The 26,984-nt window shown below is 33.2% G+C and overlaps 2 protein-coding genes across 14 annotated transcripts in view; one reads left to right on the forward strand and one right to left on the reverse strand.

Annotated features, from left to right (window-relative positions):
* Pfas (phosphoribosylformylglycinamidine synthase) overlaps nucleotides 1-21,539 on the reverse strand; it is a 94,071-nt gene extending 72,532 nt beyond the window's left edge. Inside the window, exons 1-2 of one of the 7 annotated variants that reach the window (XM_076503650.1) lie at nucleotides 21,360-21,539; nucleotides 8,526-8,828 (exon numbers count right to left, since the gene is read on the reverse strand). In XM_076503650.1, coding sequence (XP_076359765.1) covers nucleotides 8,526-8,828; nucleotides 21,360-21,400 — 344 coding nt within the window. In that variant the 5' untranslated portion in view covers nucleotides 21,401-21,539. Of the gene's footprint in view, nucleotides 1-8,525; nucleotides 8,829-13,047; nucleotides 13,262-13,360; nucleotides 13,384-13,461; nucleotides 13,637-13,804; nucleotides 14,066-21,359 lie in introns of those variants that run through there. The other 6 variants (XM_076503651.1, XM_076503649.1, XM_076503654.1 and 3 more) reach the window with 6 other exon arrangements.
* Nucleotides 21,540-21,616: 77 nt separating this feature from the next.
* Nucleotides 21,617-26,984, forward strand: part of LOC143252064 (MAP/microtubule affinity-regulating kinase 3-like) — a 76,155-nt gene continuing 70,787 nt past the window's right edge. For 2 of the 7 annotated variants that reach the window (XM_076503658.1, XM_076503662.1), the window contains exon 1: nucleotides 21,857-22,183. The gene's annotated coding sequence lies outside the window, so the exon portion shown is untranslated. Of the gene's footprint in view, nucleotides 21,767-21,856; nucleotides 22,184-26,984 lie in introns of those variants that run through there. The other 5 variants (XM_076503659.1, XM_076503663.1, XM_076503661.1 and 2 more) reach the window with 5 other exon arrangements.

Here is a 26,984-nt window from a genome sequence, read left to right on the forward strand (position 1 = left end):
TAATGAGATGTAATTAGCCAGAATAAGTGCATGATTTACCAGAATTCAACACCCTAGCATAACCCTTAAAGTTTCTTGTTTTTTACTTTCAACTATTTGAGCATGAATGTAGAAGATACAGTTTTGATGTATAGTAACTTATACATACTACTATTTGGAAAGTTTTCTTTATTAGTAATGTAATAATATCAATTATTGCACTGGGATTGTTATAATTTTTCAAATTATCTGTCAACACTAAAATTCAGAATGTTTATTTAATTCAGAAAGCTTGGAGAATTTCTCAGAGAGTGGGTAAGATCATGAAAGGCAGTTTTGTTAATCCAAGTATAAAAATGCCATTTTAGTGCTCAAGGTATGAAAAACCTTTCTTTCTCTATAAAAAAAACACAGTAACTGGAAAAGGCATTATGCTGGGTATGTAATAATAATGAAATGTTTAAAAAAAGTTGAGTAATTAAACTAGGAGCTAAGAAACCAAGGCCTCATGAAATACTGTATGCAGTTTTATTACTTTGTAAGTACATCAGCTAGTAAAACTGATACAAAAATGAACTGCTAAACCATAAGGTCATAGCTCATTTAAGAAGATCTAAAAATAAAAAGGCTCTTAAAAGTTTGAATTTATTTTACAAAAAAAAACATAGTTTAAATGTTTCAAGTCTAAGCAGCATGAATAATCTGCCTACGAGTGATCTATTTAGCTCATACAAATGAAGAAAATGTTCAAAATAAAAAGTAAACAGAAGTGGATGTACAAGCTCTAGCAACTCAGATCCAGACCTATTCATACCTTTTCTGTTTGTTTAAATTATTAAAAATGTATTTGACTGGATACTGCTAAAATTTAAGGACATAAAGGCATCAAATGGTTTCTCTAGTTTATTCCATCTGCTATAAAATAAAATAAAGATAATTTAAATTTACTACACCCACTACATCTGAAAGCAATTCATTTCAAAGTTTAATTACCCCATTATCACTAAACATGGTATGCTTGGTAAAAAGGAATGAACAAAGACAAAATGGCTGTCTCATTTAATCTATTACTCTATGATGCTTACAAATACTTGCTAAAGTGGAGATATAGACTTATTTCAGTGTTTCACAGCCTGTGAGTCTCCCAATACCATTAAAAAGTGTTGCTAAAGTGGAGAACTGTGAACTAGATAAATAGCGAAAGTGCATATCTTCCTTTTTTCTTTTCCCATACCAGACACAAAATCTGTGAAGGTTTTGCAAAGGCTTTAGCACAACAGAAAAGCATTTTAAAGTACCTGGGAACAGGCTATCAATAAACATGGTAGAACTTGTTGTAAGCTACAAACATCATAATTCTGGTGTAAATGATGTTATCATTACTCCTTGAAGTTAGCTTTCTACAAAAAATGTTATTTTAAAAAACTTAAGTATAGGGTGAAACAAGAATTATCAACCAATAATAAATGAGCTTTAAATAACCACAGCATGCAGAATACTCAATGCTTTGCACACTACATAAACAAGTCTTTAGAGAGCTAACTCTTATATTACGTGTGAAGTGAAATAACAAAAAGTCAGTACACATGATATCAAATTTTAAGAGACACATTCATAGAATGCACTAACATTCAGTCAGAAGAAAAAAATGTCACAAAACAAGTAATAAAAAATATTCCATAAATGCAAAATGATGTAGGGATAGCAGTACCAAAAATGAAATAAATGTGAACACAAGGATGATACAGCTATACATTTTTCATGTGCTCTTTCCTTACTGTAGGTTCCTCAACATTACTTCCCAAGTAGTCAAGTTATGACCAGTGATGTTTAATAATCTGTTGCAATCCACTTTATCATATAACATCAGTATCCGAGTTTGTATTATAATTGCAATGAAGAAATTGACAAAACAACATATACTACCATTGAATTTTAACATTCACTTGACAACTTACTTCAATAAAATTATTATAAAATAAAAAGAGAGGGGAAACAAATAATAAAACAAAATTGCAAACAATTAAGCATGATGTAGGATTGACTAATGTCAAAAGGTAAAGAAACAAGGTAGAATGAATATACAAAACCATGCAAAAGTTTATATTTTCTAACACTGAAATATATTTCCAATAGACACCTCCTCTTAACATAATAACTTTTTTCATTCAGTGATGCCCCCTGGATGTGCAAATTGTTTCACTTGTGTGACACACTCTCCTGTTGCAGGTGGCTCCCTCTATACTGTAAAAGCCAATTTTCAAAATGAGAAAGAAAAGAAACACTGGAAGTGGGAAGGAAGGGTGAGGTATATGAGAGGAAGTAAGCATGCACTGGAAATATATTTTCAGTGTAAGAATATATTAACTTCAATAAAATATTTCACCTCTACTCTTAAAATAGCTTGAATCCCATACTGACCTGGTGGAGGGACCACTGCAAAATTTACCAAGATGATCACCCTTTGGAAAGTATCTGAAGAATGTCCACTAAGTGTTTCTTTTGTTAGAAGGACACACTTGTGGAAGGCTGAATTCACATCTATACCTGGTATACTCTTCATCCTCAATGAATTAATGTGTCAATAAATGGGTGGCAAATATGAAAATTAGTTAAATGAGCCTCAAATATAGAATGGAAAGGGCATGTCAGACCATACACAGGAGATCAACTCCAGCCCAAAATCAGTGGAACTGAGAATGAATCGTTCCATCCATGGTAGAAAGAAGGTCTTCAACCACCTTTATAAACTCCAGTCCAAAACCAACACATTCCAGTATAAGTCACTCAATCCACAGTACAAAGAGGGTTTTTGATCAGCTGTAACTGGACATGCTTAAGTTATAGAGTGTGTGTGTGTGTTTTTCTTGTAGCTAAGCCACATTTGGCTATCTGCTGAGCCCACCGAGGGGAATTGAACCCCTGATTTTTGCGTTGTAAATCTAGAAACATACCGCTGTACTAGTGGGGGGGTAAGTTACAGAGTGGCTAGGACATATTAGACATTAATCAAGAGATCAACTCTAGTTCAAAACCAGCACTACTGGTAATAGATCATCAAGATCACAGTAAGAGGAGAGTTTTCTGCCATTTCACTTCAGGTTTAGGAAAAGAATGAGAGTAGTGCTTCTTTTCTAAGAACCCAAGCTAACAAAGTGCATTGCTAACACAACCAAGACCTATCCAACATCCAGACAACTGTAGGAAGGTGAAATGAAAAATGGAGGGTCAACTCCAGACCAAAACTATTCAGCTCTGGGAACTTATCATCCTGTCCATGGTAGGAGTAAGGCACCAGCCCACCCAAATGTGAGTACTTACATTGGTTAGTCCAACTCCAACAAGCATCACTCATGTAGGAACTGACAACCAGGTTGTGGAAAAAGGGAAAGTTTGCAGTCAGAGGGGTGAACTGCATGTGATGGGAAAACTTCAGTACAAAACCGTACAATTCTAGGTTCATGTTAGGAAGATACTGATGTCATCTGCACCAGCAAAACATCACTGCCCTACTCTCAACTAATTGGAATTGAGCAAGCTCAAGAGAAAGTCTCCATGGTCTACCATTCCAGCAGCTAGGATCCTGTAAGTGGTAACGACTTCTGTAATCCACTAAAATGAAGAGGGGAAACTAATACATTGGAGAGGCTGGAGGAGACAGCATTAGAGAAATTGTAGTGGATGATCCTGAAACTCATTTGTTTAAAAACAGATCATTCCTGACTTAGCCAATTAAAAAAGAGGTGGGGATGGATAGCAATTCCCTTCTGCTTTACTCGTGTTAGTCCATGAATATACAGTCTGGATGAACAAATTTATGATACAAAACACCTTAAGGAACATTGTACCAGTTGATGAGCATTACTGGCTATATGGAGCAAATTTAAAAATAAGTACACCCAGACAGGCATCACTTGTCACAGAGTAGGATCTAATACATAAAAGGAGTGTGAAACTCTATGGAAAAATAAATAAATTAATAAATGTATCAATTTCCATTTCAACCAATGTGTACAGTATAGCTACAAGCATAATGTGAAATCTGGATGAGGACAAAGTGCCACCCAATGGGCTTAATGGAAGATAAACATGTTGAGTGTGATCCACCTGAGAGTCTGGATGATTTCCCATAAATGGCAATCAAGATGGGCAGCCAGAAAATTAAACATTATCTGCATATCAGTGAGAAGTGAAAGAATCCTCACATAGAATGATTCTACCTAGATTGTTGTGCAAGTCTGAACCCTAGGTGTCATTGATGTAAAAGTATCCACAAAGTACCAATAATGCAGCAACAAATGTCATCTGGTCAGAAAGGTGTTCACATAAGACAGACTAGAAAGGATGAAAAATTGTATACACAGGTAACCTTTCTTGTAACCTTTTATGTCATTTGATGTCCCTGACATCAGCGAGTCACAACTTCAAGGTCGCTCTAAAGGGTTCCAGGTTTTGTTGTCCCAAATGGTGCTCTTTCAATCCCATGATAGAGCAGTCTATTACAGAATGAACCCCAATTCCTGTCTAAAACCATGACAACAGCAGCCAAAAGTGTAAGGCCTGTAACCTGAAACACAGCAGGTTAAAATGTCATAATATTCATCACTAACACCACTTTAACCACTTAGTTGTTTTTTGCTTATTTTATACAGTGACAATCTCACTGTAGTTTCTTTATTTCAAACTTTACCCCCACTGAAGTAAAGAAACTACAGTGAAATTATAGCTACATAAAATAAAGCAAAAAAACAACTGAGTGGTTTAATAAACTGCACAAAGAAAAAAATACACCCAAAAATCAACTACACTGATTAATAGACACTATAAAAATTGATAATCATAAACTAAATAGAAAGCACAAACAAAAATTAGCACATGTTAATACTAGTGATACTAGTGAGCCAAATTGAAAAGTGAAAAATGGGTTCGGTAATGTAGGGAGCCAGCTGCAACAGAAGAATGTATCACACTCTTATTGGTGGAGGGTCTTCACATGCTCATTTGTATTGTACAGAGCAGCTGAAACATAAAAAATGTGTGGTGAGAGCTTGAATGGTAGTATCAAGAGAAAAATATATGCATATATATGAGGCAGCAATGAGCGAGAAAAACTTTTTGTAATATGTTGCATCACAAACTACTACATAAGTAACTAAATCTTTCTTAGAAAATTTTTTATCTTGATTTAAATCAAAAATTCTTGTCAGCTGCATGAATTCAGGTTTGAATGAAAGCATTTAAACTGAATAGTACTATACAGTCTTATAGTGGCTAATAACCATGAGCTTGTAAGACTGACTCAGTACTGACTGACTACATATGTCGGGATTATTTTATGATCTTGTGCATTGTTTTCGTACTTTCTGACATTGCCATCTCTACAACATACTTAATTTTTGCAAAATAAAACTGCCTCAGCTGAAGAGAACTTCTATTCCACCAAAATATTTGCCTCCCTAAGTCTTACCATTAAGTATGAAAAAAAGATTATTTATAAACACTATCAATACCCTACACAAACTTGAACACCTCAATCAGGTCCCCTCTAGTTTTGTTGGATGTTTTTCCATAAAACCATTTCAAAAATCAAAATGAACCTCATATGACAACCTTTCCATCCCAGGCATCATCCTAGTAAAACTTCTCTCAATTCTTTCCAACAATTCATTGTCCCTCCTAGGTTAAGGAAGCCAAAACTAAACACAATACTCCAAATGAAACCTAATCACTGACATTACAATAAAATTAAGATATCTTTAGAATTGTATTCAACATTTCTGTAGATACAATCTCAAACCTTATTGTCATGCTATTAGCATTGACACACTGCTTGGATGGCTTAAAAGACTGATCAACCATTACACCAAGATCCTTTTCTATCATGACACTGTTAAGGTTATTTTTATCAAAACTCTACTTGTAATTTAAATCATGACATATCATCTTATATTTGTGTGTAATTTTATAGGGGATCATTATTCCCCTCAAATTTTATTGTTATAAACTTTATATTGCTCTATACATATAGCATTAATTGGGGGAGGGGACAAAGTGAGGCAAGAGAACACTTGAGTGTGAAAATGACCCTGTGGCACCATCTTTGACATAATTAAGTTACTAGTGCCTTGTTGCTTAGTTACCTTGCACAACAATAAGAAAATGTAATTCTAAATATTGAAGGTTTAATAAACAAAAAGGGTCAAACAATGAATCTGTTAAAGAATAATCTATGATTTTAAAACACAATTGAGACTGTAGTAAGTTCATTCAATAATAAAATTGAATAGCTCATGTCTAGTGTGTATACTTGGAGCTGACACTAGGAATACACAAAATCACTCAGAAATAAATAGCCTAGATCCTCCAACTGTTTCTAGTGTTCTGGATTGCTTCCAATTTACATCTGGTATGGGCAGACACTTTGCCTCCTTGTCTATACTCATAAAATCCAATGTTGATGGAGCTTTACATTTTCCTGCCAGTGGATTAAGTGTCCTGAAATTCTTGAACAATAGTTATCCCCTCCTCCCCCAATGAAGAATTGAATAATATTAGCTACCCCCCAATCTCTTGGCATCTGACTTCTGTCTAACAACTTAAAACAAATGGCTGTTTTAAAACTGTTGAATAAATATTATCAGACCTCAAGTTTTCTTTCTAAGAAATTCTTGGTTAATGTCCATATTATATACTCCACAATATTTAACCCAAAAGAAATTCTCTAGTTCTGGAATCCAGTCAAGATCTTCCTGGAGAAAACACCATTTTGAAATTTTCCAGTACTAGTTACGAACAAACACACACTGCACCCCTATGCTTCATAAGCCTACTTCCCTTTCTCACATTCTGCTTACCTAAAATGTATCTCAAAAAATCTTTATAGTTAACATTATGTTCTTCATAAGCCATTTTTAATATCTTAATTTCCTTTTAATTTACTCCTTAGCTCTACTGCAATTGTACTAAGGTCAACTCTTGATTGGGTCACTTATTTTGATTGGTAAACTCTTTTGTTACTCCTATGTTCTAAATTGTTTACTCCTATTCAACCTTTTATTAGCTGTCTTTTTCATTTAAGATGGTTTTCTTCACCAACTAGTCAGGAAACCTACTAGGAACAGTGCTATTTAGATTCATTGTTTCTAACATGGAAATGGCTAAAAGGATGAAAAATGGAGAACATATGGGTACACATGATCACTGCCCCACTAAGATTGATATTTCACTGTAGGAACATGTGGGTACACTTGATCACTGCCCCACTAAGATTGATATTTCACAGTATGAACATATGGGTACACATGATCACTGCCACACTAAGATTGATATTTCACTGTATGAACATATGGGTACACATGATCACTGCCACACTAAGATTGATATTTCACTGTATGTGAAAATCAAGAACAGTGGTATTTGGTTACATATTTCAGGAGTAGTAATTATATGGTTAGGCCATATTTAGAGTGCTGTGTTCAGTCTTGGGTTTCTCACCTTAGGAAGAACATTAAATTGTTTAAAAAAGGTTATCTGGTGTGTATATGTTGTCATAAAATGACAGATTGAGATCTCTGAGTTCTCTTGATAAAAAAAGAAAAGTTGAGAGTTCTAACTGAGGTGTTTAAGACTTCGAATGGAATTGATAGTGTCAACGCATCGTTTTTTTTGTAATTAATTGTGAGAATGGTAGGGCCAAGGGACACAATTATACATTTTGGCAAATTTGGAGTCATTGTCAGCTTTTACAATTACTTTTCTAACAGAATAGTTTTGCCTTGGAAACAAGCTACCTTCAGATGTGGTACATACAGTTAAGTTTTAGGAAGTTCAAGAAAAATCTGATAAATATTTGAGTGATAAGGACTTGAACTGGGTTGTTATAATTTAAAGTTCAGTTTAAAATAGTGGATGAGATAACATAGATGAACCAAAAGGTCTGTTGTTGTTCTTAAATTTTCTGCTATGACATTTTGACATTACTATTGTAAATATTTTCATGGTATTTATTGTAAAAATCAATTGGAACTGACTAGGATGTTCTGATTGGTCCATCATTGTAATCTGAAACAGTTCCAACATATGAACTATAATAAAATTATTTTATCAAAAACATCATATATGTCACACATCCAAGATCATAGTCAAAAATATTTATTACAAAAATAATAAAAAAAATGTTATTACAGCACTATGGAACATTACTATTCAACAGTATATCCATTTGTTGATTATACAAACCACTTCACTGATTTATCATACTGTTGAGTTAACAACAAATAACATTAAAAACTAAGTCAATAATCAATCATTATGATCATTATGACACTTATTTTCTTTTCATATGCATCTTAAAGGTATACTATGCTACCACCTGTGTATTTATACTATATGAATATTAGAGTATCAATTACATCCAAAAAACAGACTCACATTGTATTTAATGTTTTCAATAATTTCTTTAAATGAAATGTTTTCATTTTAAAATAAATATGTTAACTGATACATTCAAATGCATTATAACACTCAAAAACAAAACTAAAACTTACCTTGGGCCAATTTCTATCAAAATACTATTTGGCTCTTTACCAAAAAGTTTAGGTTCAGTGAACACACTAGAACCAAAGCCTGGGTTAAGAAGCCAAAATAGATGAGATTGTTGATCAGCATTTAATGTGTCACATCCTCTTTGGAGTTGCACATAGTAACAATATTCTGTTTGAAGGCCTGTGACAATGGCTTGTGTCTTCTGCTGTTGGAGGGAACATAGGATTTGTCTTGTCTTGCCAGCACTTAAAGCTGGATGTTGATATAAACATATGACTGCCATTACAAGATTAAAAACAAGGCAGCTGAAAGAAAAAAGTAAAAAGCACAACAATAACTATTTGTATGAAAACATTTAAATAAAAACAACAATACTAAGCTGACTAACTGTTCAGCTTGTTATGACATATAAAACAATTCTCATACTTTGATTGTAATTATGGTATGTTATAGCCTAAAATATAATGTGTGCAAAAAATTATTATATAATTTTTTGTGTGCTTTACGGAAAGACTACTAAAGCTACCTGCCACCATCCTTAACTAAGAGGGAAGGAAACCAGCTTGCAGTATTTACTGCCAACTCTTGAACAACTTTTCCCAATGAATAATAGGAGGGGCCCTTTGCTTTACAATACCCTTCCAATTGAAATGGGAAGTATGGTTGGTTCAAATCCCTGACCCTACAACCTACAAATTAAGTTGAATGTGATAGCCACTTGAACAAAATAACTGATAAGAAAAAAATATCCAATAAATCAAAATATATTTGAGAGAAACATCCTGTGGTAAGAATTCTATATTAAAATCTCATATAAAAGATTGGGAGAAAAGGTTTTTTTTAGCTTAACTCATAATAGGGGTAAGCTTATTCAATGAATTAGTTTATTTATTTTTATTAGCCACAGCATAATAACTCACAGAATGGCTACATGTTTTTGTTGTTGCTTTTTGACCAGTTTGAGGTTTAAACTCAGGAGGTCATAACCTTTTGATTGATGCAATTGACCATGACCAAGGCATCATAAAATAATTTAATCTCATCTAAAAGAATTTAAATTTAAAGATAGGCCAGTAAAGATCCTGAAAAATAATAAAACTGAAATGTTTGGTATTATTGGAGCACAAAAATATAGTTAATTACAAAGAAAAAATGGCCTCACAAATAAGGTTTTGATGAAGGTTAAAGATTGGACATGCTAACCACTTACTGCTATTGTTTGTCAGTCCTTGAACAGTGGGCAGGTGTCAGAGGATTGGAAGTCAGGTAATGTAACTCCTTTTCAAGGAGGGTGATAAAAATTGTCCCAGTAATTAAAGACCCATTAGTCTTACATCCGTTGTGGGAAAAGTTTTGGAAAGTCTGTTAAAAGATGCTTTGCAAAGTCATTTAACAAAGTTTTCAATTTTGTTAGATAGTAAAATTGGTTTCAATAAGAGAAAATCTTGCATTACAAATCCTTTAACATACTTTTCAAATGTTATTGCTTATGAAGACGAGGATAAGGGTGCATATTTCGTGTATGTAGATTTTCAGAAAGCTCTTTACAATGATAAAGCTTATACATAAGAAGGCTTGTATAAACATTCTTTCTATAGGTGTGGGGAATAAATTAGCAAATTGGATAGAAGATGGGCTGGATGTATGAAAGCAGGGGATCATTACAAATGGAAATCAGTCAAATTAGATTAATGTCAAAAGTGGGGTGCCCCAGGACTCAGTCTTAAGACCTTTGCTCTTTTGATTCATATCAATGATATAAATGTATTACTTAAATCTGAAGAGCATTTTAAGGTCTTAAGTGTTGCTGGCCGAGGAAAGGATGTTGATTTATAAATGGTTTTAGATCATTTAGTGAGATGGTCAAATAAATGGTGGCTAAGTTTTAATTATAATAAATGCAAGATATTACATCTGGGTTATCAAAATTTGAATTATGAGTATAATTTGGATGGAATTAAACTTAACAGTGTCATGAAAGAAAAGGGTCTTGGTATAATAGTTGATAAGTTTCTTAAGCCATCCAAGCAGTTTGCTGTTGATAAGCCAAATAGGATTTTGGGTTGTATCTACAGAAATATTGAATACATGTCCAAAGACGTTATAATTTCAGTGTACAGATCAATGGTTAGGCTACATTTTGAGTATTGTGTTCAGGATTAGGCTTGTTAGCAAAGGAAATACATTGAATTGTTGGAAAGGGTTAAAGAAAGGGTTACTAGAATGATGCCTAAGAAAGAAGGATTGTCATATAAGGAGGCTGAAATATGTTTTTTTTTCTTGAAAAAAAAAAGAATTAGGTTGGATCTGATTGAAGTGTTTAAGATTGTAAAGAGTAGAAATAGTGTTAATACACCATCTTTTTTTGTTATTTAACAGCAAAAATTGTAAGACTAAAGTATATGAGTATAAATTTTGGCAAAGTAGGAGTCATTTTCAAATAAAACAATTTTATTTTTCTAACATGGTGGTTTGCCTTTATAATGGGTTCCTTCAAATGTTGTAGAGGCAGTAAATTTGAGTTTAAGAAAAAACTTGATAAGTATATGAATGATAATGGTTGGTTTTAATTTTTTTAAATTTATTTTAGAGTGTGGAATAGCCAAAATGGACTAATAAATAATGTTGTTCCAAAACATTATACAAGAGTAATTTGCTGTAACAGTGCCAAAAATAATTTCAAGTATTATATCTACTGAGGATTACCTCATTTTTTGTTTGTATGTTTTTGTAAGTACAATTCACTGGATTCATGTATGTTGTTTTGCTGATAATTTGGTACAACTGAATTAATTATTTCAGTTTGCAGAATTCTTGTCATGTCTATAGAAGGTCATGGGTTCAAGACCAAGAATTTAATTGTTATTACACCTTCAACCTTCTTTTGTTCTTCCCTCTCTCTACCATTGTATTTTCATCATAAAAGTGAAGAAAAATACTGTAAATTTGTTTGATCCCTATATCCTTACACCATCTTACACAAAAGTTCAAAATTTCTTTACATCAGGTTATAGCTATCATTTTTATTCTACTTGTAAAAGTCCAAAAATAAAACAAGTACTAATATTCTCTACTCTGCCCATTATAAATGAAGCTATTCCACACAATAAAAATTCCGAGGTCAAAATAATTGATCTCCATCATAAATCTTTTTTCTAAAGTGCATTTCTAACATGTCAGTCATTATTACTAACGAACACATATAAATACAAAAAATATATAAAAATTTCTTATCTATTGAATGTCCTACCACTTTTATACAAACTGAAACAAAAATCATTTCATGATATAGTGAAAATACAAATGTCTACGTTTACCTTGAAGTTTAAATAAGCTACTGCTGTACAATTATAACTAATAGCAATAACAGAATATTGAGAGTACATGTTTAAAAATTCCAGCACATCTATAGTGAAATTATTATAATACAAAAACAAAGTAAACATAATACTTTTTCATTACCTTTTCCCTAAATATAGACTTAATTAATAACAAAATTCTACAAGGAACAGAGATTTTCATTGTCTGGAACAGAACTTTGCAAAAGCAATATTCCATATTAATTATAAATTTTGTCATGTCCGTTAATATTTGAAAAGAAACAAGTAGTAACAAAGAGAAAAACAATTAATAACAACGAATACTCCTGATCAATAACAATCACACCAGGTCAATATATAAGGCAAAATACACAGTTCTCTCTTTTCAAACTCTGTATAACATAACCTTGACACACATCTCAAACTCTTCTTATCAGCAACATAATATCTACACTTACACCACTATTACAAATACTAAAGTATTTAATTATATTAATAACGTCATTCACGCTTAAAACTTACCATTAGTGTTATGATATGGTTTAATTTACGCAAGATTTTTTTTTTTTTCATTTCAGAGTTCTTAACATTCCTAAAATTATAGAGTAACGTACGTTTGATAAATTGAAAACTACAACTTTCAATTACATATGTTTATAAACCTTAATTAAAAATTTTAAGCAAGTTTTCTTTCAATGTATTGCTATTTGGCCCTGTGCAAGTATAAAATTTAAACCACTGATGAACTTCGCCCTGTATTCTGCGAGTTCTACTAACTTATAACTCTATTCACAAATAACAATGTGTAAAGTAGAACTTATTTTGTGCTGTACAACTTCATCATATAAAAATATGTTAGGATCATATGTTAAAAGTTTGTTTTCTTATCATATATACCTACATGAATGTATCGTATTCACTCCTTTAATCTTAAAAAAAAAGTGTTTGTCTGGCTCCTGAATTTTGAAAGTTCAACGAAGTGTATAATTTCAAAACAATAACAACAGAGACCTGAACAATTTAACTCCTCGTTAACTATTATTTCTGACACAACAATTATGTTTTCCTTCTTTTGGTCTCCAATGAGGTTTTTCACTTACTGACTTTTTTTTATCTGTGAATTTTGAATTAATTTACTACCCGTTAAGTTCCAAATTACATTTAAGTATTTATAATACGCTTTATACACATTTATCTTTCCTACCTTTACTCCCTTACTTTCCAAGTATGAATTCAAACTCACGATTAACCAGCCCCACATGATGTATGTGTGAAACACTTGCAAGTAATAGAAACTTATGGTATGAAGACATAAGAAAAAAAACGAAAAAAGAGGACAACTAATAGCAACAGCTTAAATTTTATTATTGTGTTAAAGATTATTTTATATTTTCCTTGGTTCTTATAACTAAAGCCCATTTTTGGTTGCATTTTGAATTTGTAAGTTGGACATACCAATTACGCTAATACTATAAGATATTGTACATAAAAACATATCGCAAAGTCGTGAGCGTTACCTCACTGAAATAAAAAATGCTGAAATCGAGGAAGGGACAAAATAAGAGTTCCAATACAAATAAACTTAACTTTCTAAGACTAATACTGAAAATTTGATTACCATCACAACATTACAAGTTTAAAGCTTTACCACAGTTCTTATGTATCTAGGCATTTGGTTCGTTTGTTTCATCGATCACAGCCAATACTACATAAATTCAGATAAATGTTTCTTCTAACGAGCATTTAGTTCAAAATAAGTTGGACGTGTGCAATTTAACTTCACTCTGTTTTTAAACAATAATTCAACTTCTGCATGAAACAGGACGAAGTAAGAATAAATTTTATACAAGTAAGGTTGTTATAAGGTAAGTTCTATTTAATGTAGAGGATTAGAAAAGTTTAGTGCAAATTTATTTAAGACACTTCCACATCCATTTTACTATAATGTTGTAACTACTTACAGAACATATTTGTGCGCTAATTTAGAAGTTATAACATCTAGAGTCATATATTAACAGACTATATATACTACAGACACTTATCACAAAAAGGAAGGATATGGTTATCTTTACCGTTATCACAAGGTGATAAATATATTTGTTTGTTGTTAAATACAAAGCTACTCAACAGGTTATCCACCTGAAGGAGGAGCTAAAAAATGTTTAGTCTACTTAAAAGTGTGCGTGTCTTTAGGATTAAGCACAAAGCTACACAATGGGCTATCTGTGCTCTGCCCACCAGGGGTTTCAAAATCCGGTTTCTAGCGGTGTGAGTCCGCAGACATTCACTGTGCCATTGGAGGGAAGGGGGCTACTAAAAGATGTATCGGCTAAAAACAATATGAAGTTCCAAACTAGCTATTTGTAGCCTCTGCGACATTTTACTGACGTAATAAATGAATGCCAAAATTCATTTTACTGTCGACAAAGAGATGCAGCAATTAATTATTTCATTTTAAGATTTTGTACATGCAGAGAAACTATATTATCGGAATGTTATAAAAGCAGTCACTGTCATGGCAAAACCTTTGAACACTGAAATTACGTCATAAAATGTGTTTTGGTGCAAGCATAAATACTAGTGTCCGTATTTGCTATATAATGAGAGTCTTTCCCCCTCCTATTGTATTATTTGATTACCATATTATATACTTTTATTTTTTATCATGTTTAGTGCGATAGTGTATTAATTCACCATAATTTCTGAGAATAAAGTCGTTCACTGTGCTAGAAAATGTTTTGTTTGAAAAACAAAATTATTTGTCGGCAGTAACATGTACTAGTATTCGTTCACTATGGCAGTAAAATGACTCGAGTAACATGTTCTACTCTGTGGTCACTCAGAGATGTATCAGTTGTGCGACCTTTCTCAACCAAAACCTCGTTCAAGGCAGTGTACTACACTTCTAAAATTTTATTTAGTTTCGAATTCAGACTTGAAAAATGTTCCAGTTTAGATTTTACATTTTTAACATCTAGGTGTGGAATGAGCTGACCTATTTTATTCAGTGAACCGGCAAGCAGCCGTTTGGTTTTGAATTTCGCGCAAAGCTACACGAGGGCTATCTACGCTAGCCGTTCCTAATTTAGCAGTGTAAGACTAGAGGGAAAGCAAGTAGTCGTCACCATCCGCCGCCAACTCTTGGGCTACTCTTTTACCAACGAAGCATCCTCGTTTTCTTCGTGCCAGCAAAACGCTTTGGGTCAAACACTGCATGTCGGCATATAACTCTTCTCATTCGGCAAACCATCTTGTCGGATTTCCTATTTCTTGATTAAGTACCACATTGAAATTATCAACACTGTAAGAGGTCAGGTGATGTAGCTATTTCATCTTCTACAGATGTTAATTCATCATACTTTACACTTGGCTTTCTCTTCCTTTGTTCAGGGAATTTAGCTGACACATTGACTTCATCAAAATTGATCTGGTCATCCAATGACCCGAAAATATTTGTCTGCTCTATCAACAATGTTTTACACGTCCTCCCTCGGTGCTCTCAGTTGAACTGTAGACTCTTGTATATGCCTCCAAACCTGAATTAAATCAAGTTTACTGGTTAGAATGTATTCTGTTACAGATTTGATATGACGGAAAATGGGCATGGATGTATATGTGGTCAAAATTATTTAATTCGTCAGAAAGCATCCCTCTAGCGGCTAGCCTCTGTTATTGTGTCAGCAGCGTGTTACTTTAAATGCTGCAATTTAACCAGAGTAAATGTTCTGGTTGTTTGTTTGTTTTTTGGGATTTCGCACAAAGCTACTCGAGGGCTATCTGTGCTAGCCGTTCCTAATTTAGCAGTGTAAAACTAGAGGGAAGACAGCTAGTCATCACCACCCACCGCCAACTCTTGGGCTACTCTTTTACCAACGAATAGTGGGATTGACCGTAACACTATAACGCCCTCACGGCTGGGAGGGGGAGCATGTTTGGCGCGACGCGGATACGAACCCGCGACCCTCAGATTACGAGTCGCACGCTTTAACGCGCTTGGCCATGCCGGACCATAGTAAATGTTCTAAAATTATTTATATTTCTTCCGAGAACTATGCTAATAATAGAGATGACGAATCAAAGCTGATATAATCAGTAAAATCTAAAATTAAAGACGATAGTTTAATTATCACAAAAGCAAACAAAGGTTATATGACTGTTATACAGTTGAATCTTGGCTAACGGGCACCTTGCTATTAAGAGCAGACTTTTTTAGTTTATTTCTTTTTTCTACTATTTATAATCAAAATAAATCTTGCAAAAACGGGCACCTCGATATTCCAAATAAAGAGCTGTGTCTTTAATATCATTGTCTATACGAGCGTTCGATAAAGTGGGTAGTTATCTTTGTATACTTGTGCGGTATGCCACTAAACTCCAAACAACCCAGAAGGATGACCAGTTTCGAGCACTTGAATCATCAGCTTCGAAACATATACGGTAACAAACCTTTTCACATATTCAAAGTGCAATATTATTTTTCTGGGGAATTCTCGTTGTACATTTTAGAATACATAAGCTAATACATTCCACATCATGTTCTCAGAGCAAAGATAAAGTTGTCTTATTTCTCTGTGTTTGCTTTATTGCTCTCGAGAGTATCGTATTACAGTGTTACGTAAATAATCTAATCACTGAGGCATTTTTTTGCCACCTTTCAGTGGCACTACAGAATGTATGCGGACTTACAGTGTTTGAAAGTCGATTTTGATACCCGTAGTGAGAAGACCACAAATAGCCCATTGTGTAACTTTGTGCTTAAAAACAAACAAACAAGCGGTTATTTGTTGCTTTATTTTCAGTAGATTTTTACTCAAGTCATTGACAGCAAAATAAATACATAAAATAAATGTGAAATGTTTAGCATTTTAAATTCTGAAGAGAGGTACTTGGAAACCATGTGAATAATAATAAAAAATAAATGACACAGATAATCCATCGCTGAGACATGCTGTTGACAATGCTCCATATCATGGCAACGTGTAACTCATGGACATTTGTGTCCTGCATACACGAAACAAAATGAGGGCTTTAATTTTAAGAAGTTTAGTAAGTTCAATACGAAATCCAACATTGTATGGCTCACTTTGATATAAAGAGATTTTGGACGCAGTTGTAATGATGTCCCTAATGTCGGGGTTCTTTTGTATTTTAAAAACAAATTTATCACATAAAATCAACAACTTCCTTGATTCTAACAATTTCACGCTTCTAAACATAGACCCCACCAAAATCTTTAACACAACGTTAAATCCTTGTTGAATAACAGCAGAAACTCTATTTAATAAACTTCAAGCTAAGTCGTAAAGTGTTATGAGCCCTCTCTGGCCGTATCTGTATGATACTTGAACCTCGTGGCAAAGTACGGCTCTGAACCTATGGGAAACCCAGAGGCTATCATGACGAAACTAGCCGGGGACAAGTTCTTGTCCAAGATCGATGTCAGTAAAGGTTACTAGCAGATCCAGATGGAAACAGTATCCAGAGAGAAAACAGCCTTTTTAATGCCAGACAAATGCTATCAGTTCAAGAGGATGCCATTTGGACTAGTCAAATCGGCAGTGACATTCAGTCACATAATAACAATGATGTTGCAGAAAACCAACAATGTGAGCATTATGTGGCAACTTTCTGACCTACACAACCAGACGGGAAGACCACCTGAAGAAACTCAGGTAGTTTTGGGGCAAGTGATAGCAGCAGGTCTAAGTGCTACGTTAATTATACTGTGATTGACTTTGTTTGACACAGGGTTGGTAACTAACAATGGAAAAGATGAAGCTAATGTGGAATGTCATTTGTTGTGGTTGTTCATACTTTACCTTGTTGAAGAACATATTAGGAAATTCGCCAATATTTAGAACACTAGACTTCAACAGACTGTATCAGACATTGAAACTGGAGAAGCACTTCTACAAGAGAATCAAGATGGAATCCTGTAATTAATGTATATCATCAAAATGCTGTTGAAGGGTAAAAAGGAATACTCTGTGACTGAACAAGAGTGTTTGTCCATCATTTTTGCCATTCCAAGATTAAGAAACTATCTGTATAGGAAGGAATTCATCATCCAGAGAAACCTTCAGCCACTTGCACACATTAAGAGGTGCAAGATCGACAGTGCAAGGATCATGAGGTAGATATTTCCATTTAAGTATAGCGTGAGTGTTAAAATTATTCTTAGAAACGATAGATTATATGCTGTCTAGTTCAATTGTTCTGAATTGATACTTGTTTGTAGTCAGTATATCAGAACTTTTTTTTGTTGCTTTAGAGTCCTTTCTTTTAGCCACTGATTCATGCCTAAGCAGTATCAATACTTGAAATCACTTGTAATTGGGTAATGTTATGAAATATTCACAAACTTAAGACCAGCTTGTTGTTTTCTTAAAACCCTGAACTAGAGTACTTGACTATCACCAGCGTATAAATGATAGTGAGTTATCAGTTAGTTTCCGTAAATGAAATAGCTTATGGCAAAGGTAGTTGAGGTGGTACGAATAGGCTGAAGAATTTTTATGCCATACCTATAGCCGGCCTTCCCCCATATAAGGCCAGACATGACTAGGTGGTTAAGACACTCGACTCGTAATCTGAGTGTCGCGGGATTGAATCCCCGTCACACCAAACATGCTCGCCCTTTCAGTTGTGTGGGCGCTATAATGTGATGGTCAATCCCACTATTCAGTGGTGAAAGAGTAGCCCAACAGTTGGCAGTGGGTGGTGATGACTAGCTGCCTTCCCTCTTGTCTTACACTGCAAAATTAAGGAAGGCTAGCGCAGATAGCCCTCGTGTAGCTTTGCGCGAAATTCTAAACAAACAATTATCCTATACATGTCTACATTTTCTCACAGAGCTTCTGGATATATCGTATAAAACACCGAAGTTCCAAAGAACAGAGTTTGGGAAATGCTAACTTTGTAGTTAATAACATACATACGGAACAGAATGTAAACAGTTTAGCTAGTAATGGATATGGAAACTATCCCGTTGAAGAAACAGTATGATTTAGGCTGTGGAAAAAGATGTATATGTTCTTTGCTGTTGTGGCCTAGATAATGTGGACACCCTAACCAACTGAGAACCAATGAAACAGGTAACAGTTGATTTTTTAAGTTGAGATTATGTATACTATGTCTCCTGCAGATCTTAGATTGTCCTTCAAAAATCACTTTTTTTCTTTTTTTTTTACTGTAACAGCTAAACGTTGCGTTTTGTTTGCGCGAACTTTTGTACAGACCTATATGGGCTGGCGTGACCAGGTGGTTAAGACATTCGACTCGTAATCTGAGGGTTGCGGGTTCGAATTCTCGTCACACCAAACATGCTCGCCCTCTTAATCATGGGGGCGTTATAATGTGACGATCAATCCCATTCTTCGTTGGTAAAAGAGTAGCCCAAGATATGCGATGGGTGGTGATGACTAGCTGCCTTCCCTCTAGTCTTACACTACTAAATTAGGGACGGCTAGTGCATATAGCCCTCGTGTAGCTTTACGCAAAATTCAAACAAACAGTAAAATACATGGATGTAGAACTAAGTTACAGATAACTGAAAATCGCAATTCGCTGGTTCCTTGTAAATAACACAGCGTGTCGCGCGTCCCCAGTTTTTGGTTTTTACCTCACAACACACTACCATGTGTTTTTATAATATTAGGTCTACGAATATCTTGAAAATGCCTGCGTACTCTACTATCTAAATGTGTATGCGTGCTTCCCTTACTCTTCAAATACGCATACGTGCGCACTTTTTTCAATAGACGTAGACACAAAAAGAACAGATATAAATATTTTCAGTAGACATTTTGTTCAATATCATATTAAAAGCTTCTCAAAGTTCTTAAAAATGCTTAACGTTAAGAACTACTTAAGTTTATATACTGCACTGTTAAGCTTTTTTGTGACACAGTGATATGTCTACGGACTTACATTTCTAGCAGGCCCCGCATGGCCAGATGGATAAGGAACTCGACTCATAATCTGAGGGTCGCGGGTTCAAATCCAAACATGCTTACCCTTTCAGCCGTGGGGGGATTATAATGTGACGGTCAATCCCACTATTCGTTGGTAAAAGAGTAGTTCAAGAGTTGGCGGTGGGTGGATGACTAACTGTTTTCCCTCTAGTATTATACTGCAAAATTATGGACGGCTAGCGCAGAAAAAAGCCCTGGTGTAGCTAGCTTAGCGTGAAATTCAAAACAAAAGGCAATTCAAGAAACCGGTTTTCAATGCCCTTAGTGGGAAGAGCACGGCGAACCCATTGTGCAGCTTTGTGCTTCAAGGAAAATATGAAATATAATACTAATATTAAATACGGTAAAGTGTAGCTCTAACTAAACTAAAGCAAAAAACGTATATATGTTACAATGTTAATTTATCCCTTTATCGATATAGACCGTTGTTAATAAAGATTTAACCAATGCTAGGCCTATGACAACAAGAGATAGATTTCAGTGTCTGCGATTAGACTTTGATTTTGTATTATTTCAGATTTCCTGTATTTCAAATAATGATGCATAAAGATACTGACTTGACCACAAACGCTTTGTGGGTCTCTGCTAGTAATTGATTATAATCATGCTTCTTCAGTTTTGAAAAGGCGTTTACACCATAACAACAGTGGTTGCAGCTTTAAAAGTTTAAGTATATGAGGTAAATTTGTGTCAATGTGGAAGGAACTCTTGCACATTAAACAGCTTTTAGCATTCAGCTCTCCAGTATTTTTAGAGTTGCTTGTATAAGGCTATGCTACCAACCAAGTCCATAGCTATTACCTGTTTCAAGGCTGCTTGCCACAACCTTATAAGTACGTTACTTTATATTGGGTATTCGCAAACTTTGTTCCTTACAATACTGCCGTGCAAGGTCGTATTAAAAAGGGAGCTACTGGGGCTGTAGGCCTAGGTTAAAGAAAAAGGCCGGTTATGAGTTTTTGATTCTTGCCTTTGTCTTTAGTCGCGATCTTAATAGACCCAGTAAAAAAAAAAAAAAAAAAAAAGCCCTAAGTCCATCTGATCCTTTAATCGCCACCAAATGTTACTTGTTATTCCGTTTTTACAAACATACATCTGGTTATTCTTGTTTAGCGCTTAGAGTCTGGTTGAAAATGCCTTTAAGTACTACTTATAAGGTATATCTCTTCGATAACTAAATATTAAGTATGCTTAACTCAACATGGTGAAGATTTTAATGTCGTTAAATTTGTGTAATGATAATTAACACTTTTTACATTAAAGTGTATGATAAACAAAAAGGTATTATGAATATCCTCAAAACTCTGAAGGAAAACAAAAATAAGAAAACGTACAACCCGAACGTTTTCAAATGGTAGATTTTTCCTTATAGGGAATTTGTTTTTATATACATTTGAAAATTTTCCTTTTTCTTCTTCTTTTTCACCTCTGGTGAAATTGAAATGACAATATGTGATATAGAGACTTAATGCACTTCTGGCGACAAAAAGAAATATTTAACATATATGTACAACCACTAAATGTCATTACATTATTCACATACCTGATGTAACTTAGGTTACTATATGGTGAAATAAAACGCATTCAAAACCCCATAGATATAGGAACTCGTTTGTCTTTCATTGCCTCTTTTGAACTTACGTGTTTTCTTAACAAAATGACTGGGAACTACGATGATGTTCTGAATCATCACAACTGCTACCTGAGTACTGCTTCGTACATTTAACAGCTATAGGGGCTGGAAATGACCTTATGCCCAGTTAAAGTTAGCAGTGCGGGCTACGATTTGAAGGCCCTTTGTTTGTGTTTTGGTTCATTCACTCCTAAAAAACATCACGCTCTGCACTTTGGGCCGTGGGCCACTTGTCCTTCAATCTCTCAGCTCAGAATTAAAGATGGCTCGCTTTGCTTGATTTTCTGACAAAAACAAGACAACAAAAAGATTAAAAAGTATGGCAAGTTCAGCTTCTTTAATGACGTCATTATGTTAAATAACATAGTGATTGGCTACGCTAAACGCTTATTAATTTTCTGCGCAGGTTTTCTTGCTCTTGTGTGTGGTTTTTTTATGATACTCAGTTTTATCATTACATGGAAGGAAGGTGTGATTATTCGAGTAATAGTTATAATTGAGATTTAAAAGCTGGCTTCAACTTACAATTTACTGTAAGAAGTTGAATATTATTATATAATTTGCACAAATGTCAAATATAAAATAATAAACAAAATTAACATGTAAGTAGTGTTACACTTAAGTTTTAGCGAGAAGTTTTATTAGTAAAAAAGATACAAACTAATCTTAGAGCCGACTAGTTCAGCTGTCAGTGTTGGTGTCATTTCTTAGGAATACCATTTCTCCATTTGCAGGTAAGCCTAAGCATCTTAAGTAGGCGATTATGACTATTTTCCTTTATCACAAATAAAAGTCGTTTATTTTTATGTGTTTTTAGCACAAAGCTGAGCAGTGGGCTGTCTTCGTCCAAAGTAGCGGTTGTATTTAACTTTAATAATAATTCCTACCACGATATTATAAATTATAAGTTGTAACTTAATGTTAATTGTTATTTTTTAATTTTAATTTCGAATGGATTGCATTTAAATTTTAAATTATCCAATTTCTTTTGTCAAATAAACTATTAGTGCTATTAGATCTAGCAAGCTTAATCTTTACTCAGATTACGTTTTTTTTTAACGTTATGAATTTCCTTTGTCCATAACGACGTTATGATATTCATTAACGCACAATACTTCATGTTATTGCAGTTAACAAAAGCAAAATTAATTTTCATGTCTTTAACTGAAATGTAATGATTTCATGCGCTGAGAAACTCAGTGCTATATTTTAATAAGTTTGTTTTTAAATTTGAGCACATAAGTGCTAGAAGTTAGAGGCCTGTTACTATTATGTGTAATTTGATGATTTGTTGACGTAGTTATATGATATGTTTTAGAGTCATGGGGTATTAACAGATTTGGCAAGGCCACCAGTAAAACTGAAATTGAAAACATTAAGCTTTCTAAGTGGAAAAAAACTTTTATTTGAACAAATTACTTAGTGACAATTTTATTATTCGGTAACATTAACAAGGAAGATGAGTTTATGTTGATCAACAGAATAATACAGTTACAAGTAAAACTGTTTGTAAACTTTAATCACAATTTTATGAAATAAGGTTAAGCTTCATTCAGAGTTAAATTTGTTATTTTTTTCCTTTTTTTTAGTTCATTGATTGTTTGCTTGTGAAATTGTTTTGGGTATTTGAAATACCTATTTTATATATTAATAAGATTTGAATCAATCAAAATGGATATAAGCATAAAAATTTCAATTTGAATAATATTTTGTGTTTTAGAGTATGTTGAAGAAAATATTTGCATTTTAAAGGTCAAAGTATGTGAAATTGTTTCACAGTGATTCTCACAATGCTTACATTCGTGTACAGTGTAACGTTTCAAAATATTTATGAAAACAATGTATATTACATTTTTTTTATCATTTTGTGGAGAAGCCTTAATTTTTTTTACTTAAAATGCTGATATCATGTTTTAAATACATTCTGATTTTTAAAACCTGCCATAAGTAGGCAAAGAAGCACTGAAGCTTCTGAACTATTGATAAATTTTTAAAATTACAACTGAGTTAGTGACAAAAACACTAAAGTAAATTTAGCAGAATGTACCATTTGAAGGACCACATTATAATCAGTAAGTCATTTCTTGAATCTAGAGCTCCCCAGTGATTTAGAGAAGTTGTAAGACTTATGATGCTTAAAACTGCACTTAAAATTCAAATATGTGTGGTGGGCACAACACAGATATCCCATTGTGTAGTTTTATGCTCAGCTACAAAACAAATGCACTTGAATCCATTGCTGTATGTTGTTCCTATCTTGAAAACTTTCTCATACCTTGTGTTTTTTATGTTTATTATTTTATTTTTACTGTTGCCTCTGTAATGCTCTTTACAGCTGATTTTACAGTACGTTTAGTACTGTATTGTGAAATAATAATTGAAATATAGAGACTTGTATTGTACTTAAGAAACTTGTATGCAAATCAGTATCATTTATGTGTTATTGAAAGTATGATTGTGACTTGTAATAAGCATTTGTGGTGATCAGAATAACATTTATTTCAAATAGTATATCATATTTATAATAGTTGAATTTTTTTATTTTAATACATTTTAGTTAATAAAATAAATTTAGATGATTGTTTAATACATACTGTTTTATAAAATTTGAAGCATAAATTAAAAGATGAAATAAAATATATTATTTAAAAGTTAAGTAATACCTTTCAGAGTATATTTTGTAACAAAGTGCACTTTTATCAGGTACAAGGTTATAGCATTATAAGTACTATTGTCATTCACTATAAAAGAATTATCTTGATGCAACACATTGATGATGAATAGGAGAATGCTAGAGATGTGATCGACATTTTCAAACAAGGCTTGAGTTAGGACTTGAGAAGTAGCATTACTGGTCTGTTAATTTAACTTCTGCATTTCACTGAAATTGTAATTTGTTTTCATTGTTCTTATAAAAAGGTATCTAGAAAACTGACACTAAATAATGGGGTAGCCATGAACTTTCAGTTTAAAATTAGAGAATGTTTAATGGTTATCAAAGGATAGAAAATACTGTGTTCCTTTTTTCTTAGAATCTACATACATTCTCATGTTGCTTATCTATGCTAGTTAATGGTATATTTAACATAATTCTGATCAGTGATTGTGTTATTTTATTATTTTATCTAGCAATAATTTTTTAATTCCTTTTATTTGATGATAGATTAAATTAAGTATTCATTTATAAAAAAGGCAATATCATATTATCTACTGTTCAATTGTAATCAAAAATGACGTTTTTACTTATTTCAAAGGATGCTTTATTACACTTTATAATTAGATTCCTAGCTAAAATGGTGTTAACTAGGATTATGAGGCAAAGTTGATATATTAGTATACCTTATGTGCATGTGTGCACATTTAAAGTGTGGAATTTTGCATAATGTGCAAGGAAAAGTTTTGGGAGGAATGTAAAATTTCTGAGAAAACACTCTACATGTTTGTTTGGAATAGATGGTGAAAAATTGAACATTTTCAGAAATTTGATGTGTGGGATCCTGGAGGTTTCAGTTGAATTTTTTGTTGTTCAAACAACCATTTTGATAGTTTCATTTAACTTTAATGTTTCTAAATTTGTTGCTGATAGTAAAAAGGAAGGTATGATACTACAAATAGTGTTTTATTCAGAGGAACCTGGATAGCCTTAGTGACTGGCCATAATTTGTAAAATGAGTTTCAGAACTCTTACATGTGAATTTAAAGTTTGGAAGAGACTTACCTGTCATGTGGAGGTGTAGAAAAAAAATCATTTGTAGTTATTAAGAATCACATGTTAAGCTAACAGAATTCTGAGATCAGAGAACATGTAAGCAAGTTTATATAATCTTGTATAAGACTTGAGGCCCTGTTAAGAATACTGAATCACTTTGGGCTTTTTCTAGAGAAATGACATTAACTTGTTGGAAGAATGCTTAATTTGGCTACCAGTAACTTAATTTTTGTGTCTAAGGTTGTTAAGAGCTAGAGTTATGCACTTGTGGTAGTGTTGGACAATTAATTTGATTAATTGACCTGAGTGATTATCAGCATTGATTACATTAATTAAAGTTACAAACATGATCAACTAATTTGGATTGATGTTTCCGATCCTTAAAATTATAGTATCAAGCCCACAGTAAAAAAAAAAGTCACCGTTAATGTATCAACCAGATAATGTGACAGCAAATGCTATTGTTCATTATAAAGCGGTTCTTTGCTCTGAAACACTATTTTTTATTCTTCAAATAATATAAAATGAACTTTTCTGTTTGCTCTATATGAAGAATACTCTAAAATATGTCAAACTTATAAATGTTCCTTGGTGGAATAGCGTTAAGTCTATTGATTTACAACACTAAACACTAAAATCAGGGGTTCAGTTCTCCTTGATGGATCAGATAACCATATGTTGCTTTGTTATTAAAAACACACTACTGTAAATTTAAAGTAATAAATTTCATTGGGCCTACTGTTATTGGGACATGTATTATCCAAAATGAAACTAAACATGATTTGACAGAATGTATGTTTGTTCTAATTTTGAATCATATTTTGATAAAAACAAGTGTTTTTATTAACTAATGTGGTATAAAAGCTACAAGATGAGGAATTATCAATATTTTTAGCAGTTTATACAAAATATTAAATTATGTATGAGAACTGATAAGTTTTTTTGGTCCTTAACTTTTTTGCTTGATAAACTTTCCAGAATGATAAAATTGTGGACAATTTTGAAGTGTAAGGTTTATTCTCAAATTCAGCTGTGAATTGTCTTTAAGCTGGTATTTCATTTAAGTAATTTCTTGGAATTTAAAATTGTGTTACAAAAATACAGTACTTTTATGCTATCTATAAATTTATGTCTGAGGCATAACTATGGCTGTGTGGGTTCTACACTTTGTTGTCTTAGTTCAAGGATTGATGAGCATGCACAAAACACAGAATTGTCTTGAGGACAAGTAGAAAGACCAATTTTACATAAAACACAATTAGGAAAATTAAAGGATTTTAATGGATGGTACTGTTAGATACTGTAATGGTGAATGGAATTAATCTTAATCCCATGATTGTTGACATTTCTGCATCTCTGAAACAAAGTTGTAAGTAAATTTATTTTTTAGAATAAGTATTATTGATATTTTTATTCATGTTTTTATTTTTCTCTATCAGTATTATTTCCTGTATGTTGTATTACATTGGCATTTTCTCTCATATCCATCTCCTTTGGTGCCCCCCAGTGGCTCAGCGGTGTGTCTGCGGACTTATAATGCTAAAATCCGGGTTTCGATACCCATGGTGGGCAGAGCACAGATAGCCCATTGTGTAGCTTTGTGCTTAATTCCAAACAACAACAACCATCTCCTTTGGTTTCATATTTTTCGTTTTTTTTTAACTATTACCACTCATTTCTTTCGTGTAAAGTATACATTTCTTTTGTACAAGCTAAATCTAACACCAGTGTCTCTAGTTATGATTTGGTGGTCTACAGGTTTAACTCATCTGAAAAGTCTGGCTTGTGTGACATCAACTTCTGCACCTATATATTACAATGTACTT

Source organism: Tachypleus tridentatus, chromosome 6, assembly GCF_004210375.1.
Source record: "Tachypleus tridentatus isolate NWPU-2018 chromosome 6, ASM421037v1, whole genome shotgun sequence".
Taxonomy (NCBI): domain Eukaryota; kingdom Metazoa; phylum Arthropoda; class Merostomata; order Xiphosura; family Limulidae; genus Tachypleus; species Tachypleus tridentatus.